The sequence below is a fragment of the Loa loa genome (genome assembly GCF_000183805.2).
Source record: "Loa loa unplaced genomic scaffold supercont3.36, whole genome shotgun sequence".
Lineage (NCBI taxonomy): Eukaryota > Metazoa > Nematoda > Chromadorea > Rhabditida > Onchocercidae > Loa > Loa loa.
Genome location: NW_018108216.1, coordinates 32,161 through 47,094, shown reverse-complemented (window position 1 = coordinate 47,094; position 14,934 = coordinate 32,161). Strand labels below are relative to the sequence as shown.

Sequence of the window (14,934 nt, the reverse complement as noted above, 5' to 3'; positions counted from 1 at the left end):
GAGAAATTTCAAATTGATTTATAAACTTTTCTGCACAATTATTTTATCCTCTTATTAAAAAACTGAAGCCATATAAATCGTTTTTCTGCATATTTTTCCCACAAGACAACTAATGATCATTCTCACATCCATTACTAAGCTAGGATCATGATGACCTGATAAAGGTAACAAAATATTGGCCGTTATCTCGGAATTGAAAGTCAGTTTAAGTGCTCGAAAATACGACAAGAAGAGATGAATAATAAACAATCAATTATTCGAGATACCATTTGAGTCATGGTCGTATTTCCAGTACCCACATACGAACTGTTATTCAGATAAGTTCTACTAACTCCAGCGGATCCCGACATAGAGGGCACTGTCCGGTGGGTCAGCGGTCCGACTGCACGGCTATATGCTTGATTTCCGTTCGATGCGGTGCCTACAGTTGACGATGGCGGTTGTGTGTAAGGTCGAGGTTGTTTTGGTCTCAATGATCTGAAACCAAAAAGGGAACATGGGTAAAACAAATCAAAAACTTCCAATTTTTTCATTAGTCGGTTTCTCTGCACACCTATGCCTAAGATAAAGCTTGGAAAATGGAGAATACATAGCAAGAGAAATCAGACTAAGAACTCCAGCTCAAGATATGCCATATTATTTGTTGAAGGTGACCGAATTACTGATTAATTGATACCTTAACAAATCATGAATTTGGCAAGTGTAGAATAGATAAACCTTCAAAAGTGTACAGCAACTAATCCCGTCCGCTCACCCCGAACATTATTCTCGAATTCATACTACTTATTTTGGAACTACCAATTCAATATACCGAAATACGAACGACCACGCAACTTACCCATCGAATCCCATTTCTAAGTTGAAATTGTTCAAGTAACGAATCACCTCAGCACTACTCTGAAAGGCTTTTTACAAGAATCACTTCACAATACGTATGGCGACCTATTTTCGAAGGTGAAAGTCTCGGAATTTCCACAGGGTGCACAATATGTATTTACGAATGAAAGAGAAGAAGTATGGTTGCGCTGTCAACGACGCTTATTCAAAACACATATAATATCGACTAAGGAATAGTCAGTATCGACCAGTTCAGAGAGGTCTCAGTATGCGACAAACCGACCAAACACAAACCACTCCTCATAACCAATGAAAAAAAACAGGACCGAGCCAAGCGTTTGCGTATTTTATGGTTATGCAAATACTGTTCTCAAGAGGAAAGACAAAAAGGCATTTGTGATGATCCGGAACTTTCGTGGCTTTTTGTTTTGGGCTGTACCTCAAGACTGAAGTTTTGACAGGCTGGAATGTACTACTGGTGTTTTGAGGTAACGAATGAGCAAATTGGCATCATATCACAACAACAGACACATTCATGTATGGTACAGTTTGTAAACTCACTTCTCTCCATTTTGTTTCATTCTTATTTACTAATCTTATCCCAGCAACTCTGATTGTATTAGAACATGTTCTGATCTAATACAACGAAATAACACTTTAGGGAAAACTGATGCTCTACTACTACTGGAAACTACTATTAAAACATAGGGAGCGGTTTGAGGAATATATCATCGTTTTGACTTAAAACTATGGCGCTTGAAAAATCATTGGATAAATTAATTCAAACCCAAATTAAAGTTTTATATTTAGGTTTCACCGGAGCTTTTTGTCTTTGTTAAACCTCTGTTTGAAAATTTCACCTATAAGATTAAACTTTGAGTCTACTATGTCAAGTCTGCAATGAATGGATCGCTGACTAGCATGGTTTCTTGTACCGATTGCTTAAGAAGCGTTTATTAAACAAACAATCGCAAAGAATCGGAAAGAACTGTTGCACATTTAGTTCATTGGCATTGTGACTTCTAACATTTGTCAAAGTTCGGCTTTTCAGTATTAGGTTTTCTTTCTTTTTTTCAGCATTAGGTTTTGGTATTATGTTATGCTTCCTAAACAGTTTTTGTTATTTCAATTATCTCAAGAATTCGAAATCGAGCTTAGGTTAGCTTAGAGCTTGGATTAACCATTGCATCAATACACACGCAGTTGCGTTTATAAGTGGTACGAAAAGTAAAAAGATCAGTATTCCACCAGATTTTAATATCAAAGATCAGTATTCTATGAGATTTTAATATCTATCCTGGCACCCATCCAAGCATGCTAGTTAAGTGAACTAATATCCTCTGAGCGTTGATCGGGTCTATAGTGTCGTCACTTGTTCTGATCAGATTATCTGTTTGACATCTCATCCTTCCCTGCTTTACTTTGGTTTTTCCGTATACTAGAGTACTTGCTTGGATTTCCCAACAGATAATTAGCGATTTCAAAATTCATGAAAAGCGCTAAAGGCTATAGAAACTTGCAGCACGTGGTAGAACTCAAAATTGGTTAATGTACCATTAAGAGAAATCTATTACTAGTATTTCTCATAACTAAAATCTTCTAGGATGTACTTTGTAATTTGCATTTGGACAAAAAAGTTGTTTAAAATTAAGTATTCAGGATGTCAAAATATATCCCTGTTCCACACTGTTTTTTTTTCTAGTTTTAGAATGAAGAGTTAAAATTAACAGTGGAACAGAAGTATAACTTGAGCAATGACAAGGCAAAAAATTCGCTACATCGAAAACAACAGACTATATCAGATGTGCAGACATAATATCGATGGCTACCCATATATAGTTGCAAACTGATGGAGCTTACAATCATTTTCTTGTTGTCAACAAACACCTGGATGAGCCGCCAATTAATCGTGATCTGGATGCTGTTCATTGTCTCCCTTCTTTTAATTTTTGTTGGAAATAGGCGAAGTGAGTTACAATTTAATTGAAGATTATAATTGCAGGAAACTAAAACTATGAATTCCTCACCTGTAATTTACGTTTCCTTTGTTCAACCAGTATAAAATTCAAATTAGTTTGGAATATTGCACAACACTTCAGAGTGAACCCAAATCAATGTATGGCAGAGTGTGATAAATGCTTTTCATAACAACTTTCTGCGCTATAAAATTTGCGCATACATGTGTGGAAAATAGAACTAAATTGTTCGAAATTACGACTTATCCAACTCTTTTTATACTTATGTACAATAATTTACTATGATATCAATCCCATTACCATTTATTATATATATCATGTCGTATATCGAATATCTGAAAAAATTATTTTTGCTTCAAATATATAAAAATAAAAGGCTCAATGATTGCATTGTAAGCTTTCTATTTTGACAGTGACTGTTTTGTGCACCTGCATGGATCTCGCACCACCTAATCAGCCATCTTCATGTTCACAACATGCACATTATTGCAATAACTCTTTGTATTATGAGCTAATGACAAAGCAATGTCCAAAAACATGTGGTCGATGTTCGGAAAATGCCACTTCGAGTAAGAATTTCTGCATGTTTAATGAATTCCACCTTTAAATCAAAAAAGCGGTCTGCAGCATGTCCAGAGATCGCAGATCCTTTACAATCTGATTTTCTAAGCCAAAAATGTCACCATAATTTCGATTTAATCAGAAAATTAACTTTATATGCAAGCATTTTAGGTGTGTGCCAGGATAAGGCGTTACCCAATGCACCGTCCCAGTGTCCCGACTTGGTTCATCTGTGCAATAATCCATTATACCGGGATTTGATGACCCAACAATGCCCGAAGACCTGTTGTCGTTGCTGAATCATGTACTGCGTAGAAACGATAAATATAGCAATCGTTCTATGTTCATTCGCTATGCAAAGTTTTTAACTGTTGTTTATTAAAAGATCAGTAACACCATGATATTATTGCAGTATACTATTGAAAAAAAAAGAGAAAAAAAACTTGAGGTGATTCAGCACATGAAAATTCAGGAAGACATAAATAATACTGTAAACAATGTCAGTTATTCGTTAAACTCTTCTTGCAATTTTTTTTCTTGTAAAATTAGTGTTAACACTATTTCAACTGTTAAAGTAGACATATAACCGCTAGCTCATTGAATACGGTTTTTATTCGAAAACGAGAGATAATTATTGAGAATTATGGAGAGGAATGAAGATTGTATATTGATATTGATATTCAAAGGATATGCTAGGAGACAGTTCAGAAATGCTACTCAACTTTTAACAAATATGTTAAAATTGAAAGTGCTCTATACTAAGTATTTGGAACTGTAAATGTTTGACAGTAGAAGTTTTTTCAAAATCTTATTTGATTTCTTTATAGGTCAAGATATAAAAAAATCTTCTTAGCTGAAACGTTGGTAACTTATCTTCATGTGTTTTTTTTTAACTTAAAAATTTCACACTTAGGAAAGAGTTTCATGCTCCGAATTCCAATATCTTTGTACAGTCCATTGCATTATGATCTGTTGACCAAATAATATCCTAATATTTGCGCAGGATACTGTCCTTTCCCTTAAATTAATATCAGCCCAAAACTACTGAAATGTAGTTAATTCCTTGAACGAAAGGCTTCCCCTGGCACTTTATACGCCATGAAATTTAATCTAAGCAGTATTCAAGGTACTAGGCCTTATTCAAATTATGGCATTTACAATCCGTTTAAATATTATTCCATGATGCTCTACCGGCAGCTACAATGTTCTTTTACAGAGGTTAGATTGGTGAAGGAAAGAAGTGATAAGACTAGGGCGTTAATATTCTTTGTAAAATCTATGATTAATATCGGCGTTATTCTAATCTTTTCGCCAATTTTGATTACTAGAATACTTTGTAAACCAAATCGGAATTGAAAATTTCTTTTGAAATCTTCAAATCATGGAGTGAAAGCTGAGTTAGCATACGAACTTTTGGTTGGAAGACTTCAAAGAACGGGTGATTTTCTTGAAGGAATTTTGACAAATATGGTTAATTTGCTAGGAAATGTGTTCCCATCACTTTGAATTAATTTCATGGTATGAGTGCTTCGTACAATTGAGTTTTGCAAACTGTAATTTTAGTTGTCCTTTTCTCCGAGCATTACTCCAACAATTACATACTATCCTAATGCTGTCGCAAAAAAAATTAACACTTCTCACCATCAATTTTTGTTTTCGTTTTCTTAATTTTATGCATTAATTCGAAAATTAAAGATGCAGTGATGAGAATTCCTGAACTTATTTTTAGAAATCGATCAGTTTTCTCTCAAACAACTTATTTCTTGATCATTTGCTAGTCACCGGGATATTTTACAAAGCGGGAAATCAAAAGACTTGCATGAAAAAATTCTCTTCGTATATGCTTTAATTAATTTTTTCAACTTACTATATATCGCTCGAAGAATTTATGAATCTCACAAAAATTCTAAACTTCTAGAGCTTCAAAAATTCGACTTCTTTTGTTTACAGATTACATTTACATAATCTAATAGTCTCAAAAAAAATGTCTTTAACAAACTATTAGATCAATCTCATTTGTGATATCTCAGTAGTATCACAATTGTTAACTTCCTTGGCTATTGATTATCACTAATCAATGCATTATCACTGATCACAGAGTCAAAGAATAAGCAATGTATTCTCTTTGTATATACAAGTTTAGTGATAGAATAAAAACAAAACAAAGAGTGATATCTCTGTATTTCGATGTTGGAATGTTGAACGCATTTAGTATTGTATCGACTAAAATGAATAAGTGAGTAAATAAGTGAAACATAAGTTTATTTGATGGATGCCCGATATTATCATAGACTAAATCTATACTATCGATAAGTAGGTAAGCTATGCTGAACAAAAAGTAAAGAGGATGTCTAATGCAGAATGGCACCCAACAAAATACTGTCCATAAGTGAAGTGAAAAGATAAATAGCTTAGGATGAATAAATATACTTTGATTACAGTAGTAAGCGATGATGTCAAGAAGAACATAGGAATACCCGACTGCTCAACTTGGAATTTGTACTATACATGCTTTATGCTAATCATTTTATGTTATCTGATGGATGAAGATAAGTGTTTCTCATGAAAATTAATGGAAGAGTTGATTCCTTTTTCATTTTGAGTAAAATATCTTTGCAGTCATTGGTATTCCTTGCAGATTTTCTTGCTTTATTTTTTGCACCTTTTAAAAATTGCCTGGGGTACAGTTATAAAAATTATTGTTGGCTAAAGATTCAGCAGATCGAATCAACGGTTGTCGTAGTCGTACCTCAATTGTTGGTGCCAGCAACGATACCAGATATGCTTGCGTTCGTCTAAAATTGAAAGCAACTGAAGTAGAAGCTAGTAATTGATTCAATCATTAAATTTGGCGATAAATTTCGGGAAAATTTCGTGGTCTTTTAAAAAATCTTCTTATCAAAACTTCAAATGAATATTAACTCTTCAAATCAGGCTTATTTCTGACTAATTCAAGGAAAAAAAATATCAGTAGGACATCCTTCGAAATATTTCTAACTCATTCATCCAACCACCCCGGAATACTTAAATGTTGAAGGTTCTACATACCCACTAGCTAGCATGACATTGCCGAAAGATTGAGGAAATCCCAACTTTTCCTTGTTAGTATTCTTGACCAAATGTTGACAACCTTCCTCAATGGAACTCACTAACGACGAGAGTTCTATTGAAGATCGATGTCGACACTCTGTGCTACCACGTGAAGGACAATTCATAAGGTTGTTGTTCATGCAGAAGTTAACATGTAATACTCCGACTGGATGAAATGAGTCTTTCGATACACCAAATAATGTGTTAGTGTTGATATCAGGAGATCGCAGCTATAATGCAAGGAATCATCTATGCAATGAATAGTTTGAAATATACATTAAATGCAAACATTTGGAGAGATGGACTGGAAGTTTATGCAGAAAAATTATCAAAAAACTAAATTATTTTACAATAATTTGTGGAGATGAGATTACATTTGGAAGGAAAAAGAATCAATGACAGAATAAATGTTTTCCTCATTCCTCCTCTGTCATTAATCTGATATAAGCTTTTTCTTTGCTTAATCATGTCTATAGAATGAATCTATCATATTTCATTTTCTTTCTCTTTATAAATCCTTCATTTGTACAATGGAATTGTCAACTGTATCAACAACGCCTTTACATACTTTCACTAAAACCAACAAACGATATGTTTGGACTGTTCTTTGGAAAGCACTTCAGTGATGCAAGTTCAAAACAATCTCCGACCTATTTTTTCTTTTAAAGAGATGCAAGTTCTTTAAGGTATAAAAGTAAATTTTAGACATTCTTCACCTTCAAATTTACTTTACCATCAGCAATCAAATGTGAATAGAAAACATCTGCCTCGCCAATGACATCACCGTTTGCGGCGTTTCGGAGCGTAAAATAAATGACCCTGAAGGTTAATTATTTGACTTCCCTTTATATATGTGTGCTAATTTTATCAATCATTCGTTTTATAATATAACTATCCGGAAAAAGAATTCTCATTCGGCATGAATATAATGGATATTTGGATGGATCATCATAGGGTCATGCCATCACCTTTCGAAACCGAAATTCAGTGACAAAGGTTGATAAATAATTCTGAGAAATATCAAATAATTCAGAAAATACATTTCCATGCAATCATTAAAGAGCATATTGCTGAATATCTATGTGTTTTACTTGCAAAATAATTACTAAGTGTAAATGAATTATAAAAGAGTTAAAAAAGGAATAAATCGTTTACTTGTCTTCAGTCCCACCCAATAATTTTTCACATGGAATAACGATTTCCGGAAATTTTTGCAAACTTGTTGAGGTGATTTCCAGTGTTTTTGGAGATCGATAAACAATGATGTAGTTGTCTTTCAAACTTTTCCTAAACCAAATAAGATGCTTAAAAAGGCAATTTAACCAAGGGAGAAGCCATAATCTTGACAAAAGAAATGAGTTTTTCCCATTCTGAATGGTCAATAAAAAGTGTAACTCCAGTGAAAAAGAAATTGTTCGGTTAAGTTAGAAATAACAGACTAATTCGAAAAAAATTATTAGAATTCATCAAAACTGTGCTTCCATTTCAGTAAGCAATTAAGACTGGAAATTTGTAAAATTGCCTACCTGTAAATAGCAAGGTAGGTTTCCAAGTCAGTATATTTCATTTTACCCCGCTTTTCCAATTGTGAAATGGAAACATCCATTCGAATTTGCTTTTCAGAAAAGATACGGTCTATATATACTCGTTCCGATATCACTAAATATTTTGAAAATAAAGCTGAAAATAGCGGGCTGAAACGAAAAATTACCGGTTCAACTGGAGGTATCACTTTTCCGGCAAAAGCAGAGAAGGGGTAAATGTTGAGAAAAAAATTTGAAGAAAATACGAACATACAGTAAACAAATATAAATGATTTAAAAATAAAATGTAATACCAGTGAATCTGCCGGATGACCCCTCCCGGATTCTCCCATCTTCCTCCTCTGACAGTCGCCCACGGTGTACCAATGCATTCAGCTCACACTCCAGAGAATCAACAGAATCCCAGAATAAAACTTCATGGGAATTACGAAAACGTACGATGGTATCTGAATTTCGTCTATAATCTGAACCAACTGATGACGACATTGGTTTCTCAGCACAGAGTCTGCAGAAAAAGAAAGCAATACGAAAAGATCACTTTAAAGATACAGTTCCTAAAATTTTCACAAACAACTTTACAGTTTGAGGAATTATATAATTTACCGCTAAGTAAGCATCATTCCAGTATATCTCTCCAGCAGTGTGCCTCAGAAATCTCGAAAGGAATCTGGAGTAGGAAAAAAGATCATCTATTTTCGGGACATTGCTACGCACTCATATGGGAAAGGATCAAAAAGCAGAAACCATTTAAGGGAAACTGATTGAACTGATAAAAATCCTTCCTAAAATTACAAATTATCATTTAATAGAGAATAAAGTTGGCTGTTTTCAAACGAGCACAAGCAGGAGGAGAATGTGATGTTCACTTAAACTTAGAACGAAAGGCAAATTTAGTGCTGGTAGCCGGATTTCTTCCGTATTTCAATACATAGTATGCAGGAATTGTTGAGACGGGAAATGCAACGCAGGTCAATAAAATCTGTGGCCTTGTAAAAACAACCTAAGTTAGATTTGGTCAAGAATCCTAAAAACTTATTTCTTCGACTACAAAAAAAAAGAAAAGAAAAAAAACTGTAACATGAGACAGGAGATGATCATTTAAATTGTCCCGATAAAAATTATTAAACAATAGTTTTAACCATAAGCAAACTGATAAAATAAATAAAACGATCATAAAGAACAAGTTAAAAATGTGCAAAAAAACTTAATTGTATCATATCATATTTAGCAAAACCATTCTAAAGCATTCGTTTGGAATTCAATCGAAAGATTATTACCTTTTATCTGTCTCATTATTTTTCTTACTGCTCTTATTAACTTAATTGTGGAGTAATTGAATGTAAGGTAAACTGTTCATTAAAATCAAAAAAAGACTAATGAAAAACTTCACTAAATTGTCATTGTCTTCTTTGACGCAAATACAACAAAGGGAGTGAAACAAAGTGCAGAAATTTTTTTGACAATAACAATTTTAGTAAAATCGGATTTGAAAAGATATATCATTCGTTTCCTGTCGAGAAATGAAAAAATGAGCTAAAACTTTAGGAAGTGTGGATGTGAAGAGAAGAATGCGAACATTTTAGCACAGCAATACCATTGAAAGTTAATTAAAAGTAATGCGCTAGTTGTATTCATAGAATTAGAAGCATTCTTGCATAGCTTTTTTTAATTTATTTCACTTTTTTATTCAATATCAGTTCAAATTATTTTGAATTTTTATTCATTTATATATGGGAACAACAAGAAATACCGTACAAAACGAGATTTTTTCATCAGTCACACATCAATTTTTTTTAAAAAATTAAAAATGATTATCATTGCGTAATTCGAGTGGGTGACATTGGACACGAGAGGTGTATGGCGAACAAAAGAAATATGTAAATTTTTCAATTAAAACATTTTCATCATTAATAATCGGTACGGTTATTAAAAAAGAACTTTTAAAAATCAAAGAAGTTCATCAGTCCTCTTCTGCTCAGCTTTTAGTCTTTTGCAGATTACTCATTTTGCATCACTTTCAACAATTTAAAAATGAGGTACTTAATCGAACTAGTGATCTGAATAGATGAATGAACCTTGTGAAAAATGACCCCTTTCCATTTACTACCTCCTCTATTTACCAATGAATCATAACGCATTAATTTTAGAAAGGTAAGTTCATCAATGTTGATTATAAGGTGATATTTGTCAAGGATTTGTAGAAAATTAAGATTGCAAACAGTACTGCAATTCCGCATTGATTATATTTCGTTTACAAAGATGGAATTAGTCCTTTTACTTCCAATTGTACAATTATAACTCCGTTTTTTGATCTAATTCTCATAGTTTCTAATTTACCGATCATTGTACCATCCCTGAATCTCTGTAGTAAAAATCTCGTACACTCTTATCTTAAGTTTCCCATATCATTTCTTTTTAATGTCTAATTCTATTTAAATTTACACATGAAAGAAACTTCATATTTTTGTGTATTTTTCAAATTTATAGCAGCTTGAAAATTTTGAGGTAATAACAATATCATAGAGTGAAAAGTAGGTAGTAAATATTGAAGACAGCTAGAATAACTAGAAGCTATGTCTCTTATTGATAGTATTGGTCAACTACCCTTCACCATAATCTATTTCGAAAAATTTTCAATACACTGTTTGGAATGTCACTTATTATTGGTATATCAGTGCTAAGTTTATTCCTCTGGTTAAGTTCTAATTTGATGCGTTGACAGGAATGAAGTTGACAGAAACCAGAACGATTAACGATTTTTTTATACTTTTTTAGTACTGAACTCTAAAAAACTGCCATGATGCCTTTTAGTGCTGCATAATGTACAAGAACTATCTCTCACAAATTTCGACAATATTGTATCTAAATAATTATTCTCATTTTCAAACTTTAGAGGGATCAGGTATACAAGATCATAACCGGAAATCTAATCAATTCCGGTGTTTCCCAGATAGTGAATTTAATACTATTAAAATTTATATTGTTCATTTTCAATAGAGATTTTATGAATTAAATGAGAAAGCATACAGTTCAAAACGAATTGTGACGTCATCATCGTAGTTGTGAAGGATTGGTACTGAATTAACAAATTCGATCAGTTCGCTTCGTCGACCGGTTGTCGCCACGCTTTCTGTGCTTCCGAATGTAGAACTACCAGGAACCTGATTATCTCCGCTTAAACATCCCTTAATTGCTGTCCACTTACAATAATACAATTTGTTGAATGTTTTCTGAAATTTGATTGGTTAGAATTTTGAAAATTTCAGTTTTCAAAGGCTTTTGAAATATTACTCGTCACATCTTAATTCAGTAAAAGTGAATTTCACAACTCTCTAAAGTGATGAATTTATATCTGCATGAAATGACGAATGAATTAATCGATATAATTTTAAGAAATTCCTTGAAATCGGCTGTTAGATAATTTAAATTAATTAATCAGACATAACAGTGCAGAGTAGGCATACATCTTCAATTCTATTATTAGGAAAGCGAGAAAATATTTAACTGATAAAAGCAACTGAATTCCAACTAATTAATAAAGGCAAACCAGTGCTTTTCGTTGGGGATTGAGGACATCTAACAATATCATCATTATGAGATCTTCAAGATGGATTACCGAATATTAAAACTTATAACAATGTCAAGCAATTAGGTAAAGAAGCAGGTGTACTTTTATTAGTTGGACATAAAACGGAATGAGTCATATCTTGAACGATATAATTTGCTTCCAGCCAGTGCTGTAATTGTCACCTATGAATAGTTTATAGTTTTCCGAACGTTGGAACCGAATAAATCTTAGATATCCAGTTCTCTTACCTCTCGTCAGAGAAAAGCTAGTTTTCTCGGAGATTTATTTGCAACGAATGACTTGGACGAATATCCCAGATAAGATAATATTGGAGTATGGAATTCCAGTTATTCTCATTTTCAATAACTTCCTATCTTTTAAAGTAGGTGAAGAATGATTACCTTGAAATAGCTTCCGTGGAATTGATAACCAATGTGAAGGTTGTACTCATTTACCGTATCCATTCGATCTTCACCACTACAAGGATCATCCGTTTGCAGCCATTTTTTCATCGCCGACATCGTTCAATTTTGATTGAAAAATATAAGCTGAGGAGGACTGAGGTAAAATTTAGATGTGTACAAATGGAGGGATGGTATGTTTCATCATTTACCGCACTAAACATATGGAGAACATATTATTATGATTAAAGAGAAGGAAAGCTCCGACTACTTCTGCTACATTTCAGCTCATTTTTTTTTCTTCTTCCTCCTCTTTCTAATTAGAATAAATTTATAGATCAATTCACACAACTAATACTCTTTACAAATACCACTTTTTTTGTCAACACAAACGAACAAAACACTTCCCATATACGCTTTGTCATACCTGATGACATGCACGATCGTGTTTATTATTAGTTTTTTGGTTTATGAAAAAGGTCTCATTTGAATTATTGAAATCTAAGCACAGATCAAAAATAATTCTTGGTGTTAGCATTTCTTCTTATTCATTTAATAGTTTTTTATTCTCAGAAATTACTTAAAATTACGATGAATAAGACAAACATCGCCTGCAATTACTCTTTGCGCAAAGCAATTTTTATCGTTTCAAAATATGTGTTTCGGCATTATGGATGAATGACTTTAGATGCATTGGGATAAATTCGAATCGGACCGCATGATAAAATGAATGAAGAAAAAGGGTTAGATGTTGAATGAAATTTATTCGATGAACATGAAAGGCAGACTTTTCGAATCATCATCTGATTTTAAAATGCTATCACTTGCCGTTCCTGTGACAAACAATTAAAACTAGGCCTTATTCATTATCACTTCTTAAGTTTCACCTCCATATTTTGATTGAACTTCAATTTAATAAAATCTAATTAAAAGAAACAATTTCAACGTAAAAATAGCGCCGCTTAAATTGATTTCATTTGCAGCAAATTCTCAAGTTTCCTTCGTTCTTTACTGTTCGTTGGGAACATTTAAGGAAATAAGCAAAAACTTTAGCGAAGTTTAATCAACTTTTTGGAGGCTTCCTTTTTTTTAGCAAAAGAGGAAAAAGGAACTTCGAAGGTTACGTGATGTTAATGAGGCTCTTCAAGTCTTTTCCTTTCTTCTCACAGTCAAAGGTCAAAAAAGGAGGACAAAGGGAAGGAGTGACAGTAAAGGAAATAAAATGGTTCCCGAAGTTTGGCAGTTGTAAATGCATGATTTTGGGGAAAAAATTAAGCTATCGTGTTTCCGCGAAAACAAATCATCTCCTGAAAATAGGTCGTAGTGATATTTTCAGGGAAGGGCTTATTATAAGCTCTCTTCTGAAAATAAAACCTAACTCGGTCTTGTCGCAGCTACAGGCAGTACCAGTACCGGCGTTTCCTATAACGCACCAAGCCCTGGTGAGGCCTAGGGCCAGCCTCATCCTTTGCTAGGCACTGCCTGGTCTCTTCTGCGCTCAGTGTGCTGCAGGGGACACAGGGTGGGTGCGCTGAGCCTCCGGATTCCTCTCCGATGTTTCTCGACGCGACGCCTGGTCTCCTTTCGTGTTAAAACGGAAAATGAGTGGTACCATGTTTCCCGAAAAGAAGACATCCCTTTCAAATAAGCCCTATCATGTTTTCCTTTTCTTTTTTTTTAGTGAAGCGAATAATATAAAATCCTGACTTATTTCTTGGGAAACATGGTGTGCTTATTACCTTTATGTTCAATAGGGACAAATTATTTGGAATGGCTTAAGGACTTTGACTAAAGCCTTAAAATAATTTATAAATACATTCATTCCTTTTGTGCCTCTGTGCTTCTTAAAAATTAGATGTACGAACGATGCAATAAGTAGAAATATGCCTAAGAAAGGAAAGAATAAAAGGGTAAGTGAAAATTAAGTAGAAGTGGGACAAATCCGTACTCAAAAGAGAAAATGACCATGAAGATGACAATGGACAATCAATGAAATAAATGGTCTTTCATGAAATCCTCCTCATTGGCTACTTCAACATTTTAAGAATCAACTGTACTGGAGAGAAATTTTATGCCAACGTAAATTTCAAACTAGAACTTGCTTCTAGTCATTGTCATCCAATGGAAAACCAGCTTACTGTTATTCATTAACTGTTATTAAATGGTAATTTAATTAAATAACTCGTCTGTTTTTAATAGACAAAGGTGCATATCGAAAGTTTCGAAATCAGGTTGACAGCTTAAAATTTAAGCAATAGAAAAATAGACGAAGAATGAGGAAATATTTCTTCGAAATTACTTATCGTAACAAGATGGAATCTGAATGCTATATTTAAAGCTCAATTTATAAGAATGAAACAAATTTATTCCTTGCATACACATGTTTTGTAAGCAAATTGCAATTGATGGAAAAAACATTATGAAAAACTGTTTGTAAGTGAATTAAAAAATATTTAATTTCGTTTAATAGGAATCAATCAAAGCAAAATTGTCATAAAGTGAATGACTTTACTTCTTCATTAAAAAAGAAGCAACAGAAAATATGCCTTAATTTACATGGTTCTTTTATCCTAAAATAAGAACCTGTTCTACTTAATGACTGGTGGAAAAACTTGAACGTTAAAGTCGCAATTTACCTATGTTAACAAAATAAAGTTGCAATTGAGGCCAAATTTGAAGTTGAACTAAAAAGCTGAAAATACTGGTAAAAAATAATGTTTATGTGGCAGAAATATTTCGGCAACTTCTTTCCACGCACTGTGATACAACGCATACCTGAACCTGAGAGAATATTTGGGAGAACCTGAGAGAACAACGCATACCTGAACCTGAGAGAATATTTGGGAGAACCTGAGAGAACAACGCATACCTGAACCTGAGAGAATATTTGGGAGAACCTGAGAGAACAACGCATACCTGAACCTGAGAGAATATTTGGGAGAACCTGAGAGAACAAC

At 33.4% G+C, this 14,934-nt stretch overlaps 5 protein-coding genes across 5 annotated transcripts in view; 2 read left to right on the top strand and 3 right to left on the bottom strand.

Annotated features, from left to right (window-relative positions):
* Nucleotides 1-1,049, bottom strand: part of LOAG_17039 — a 7,272-nt gene extending 6,223 nt beyond the window's left edge. The window contains exons 1-2 of the mRNA XM_020449698.1: nt 839-1,049; nt 267-477 (exon numbers count right to left, since the gene is read on the bottom strand). Coding sequence (XP_020306719.1) covers nt 267-477; nt 839-852 — 225 coding nt within the window. The 5' untranslated portion in view covers nt 853-1,049. The remainder of the gene's footprint in view (nt 1-266; nt 478-838) is intronic.
* Nucleotides 1,050-3,246: 2,197 nt separating this feature from the next.
* On the top strand, nt 3,247-3,673 carry LOAG_07451 (hypothetical protein; the record flags this gene model as incomplete). Its single annotated transcript, XM_003142984.1, has 2 exons — nt 3,247-3,382; nt 3,546-3,673. 2 exons carry the CDS (start codon nt 3,247-3,249, stop codon nt 3,671-3,673), a joined length of 264 nt encoding a protein of 87 aa, XP_003143032.1.
* A 2,366-nt stretch (nt 3,674-6,039) lies between these two features.
* Nucleotides 6,040-8,494, bottom strand: LOAG_07450 (hypothetical protein; the record flags this gene model as incomplete). The annotated part of the gene is made up of 6 exons (XM_003142983.1): nt 6,040-6,169; nt 6,423-6,694; nt 7,181-7,283; nt 7,620-7,751; nt 7,991-8,144; nt 8,302-8,494. The coding sequence occupies 6 exons, from the start codon at nt 8,492-8,494 to the stop codon at nt 6,040-6,042; spliced, it is 984 nt and encodes a 327-aa protein (XP_003143031.1).
* Nucleotides 8,495-11,010: 2,516 nt separating this feature from the next.
* LOAG_07449 (hypothetical protein) lies at nt 11,011-12,097 on the bottom strand (the record flags this gene model as incomplete). Its single annotated transcript, XM_003142982.1, has 2 exons — nt 11,011-11,238; nt 11,978-12,097. The coding sequence occupies 2 exons, from the start codon at nt 12,095-12,097 to the stop codon at nt 11,011-11,013; spliced, it is 348 nt and encodes a 115-aa protein (XP_003143030.1).
* A 1,133-nt stretch (nt 12,098-13,230) lies between these two features.
* LOAG_07448 (hypothetical protein) lies at nt 13,231-13,419 on the top strand (the record flags this gene model as incomplete). Its single annotated transcript, XM_003142981.1, has 1 exon — nt 13,231-13,419. A coding segment is annotated over one exon (189 nt), but the record flags the coding sequence as incomplete, so codon positions are not given.
* Nucleotides 13,420-14,934: the final 1,515 nt, after the last annotated feature.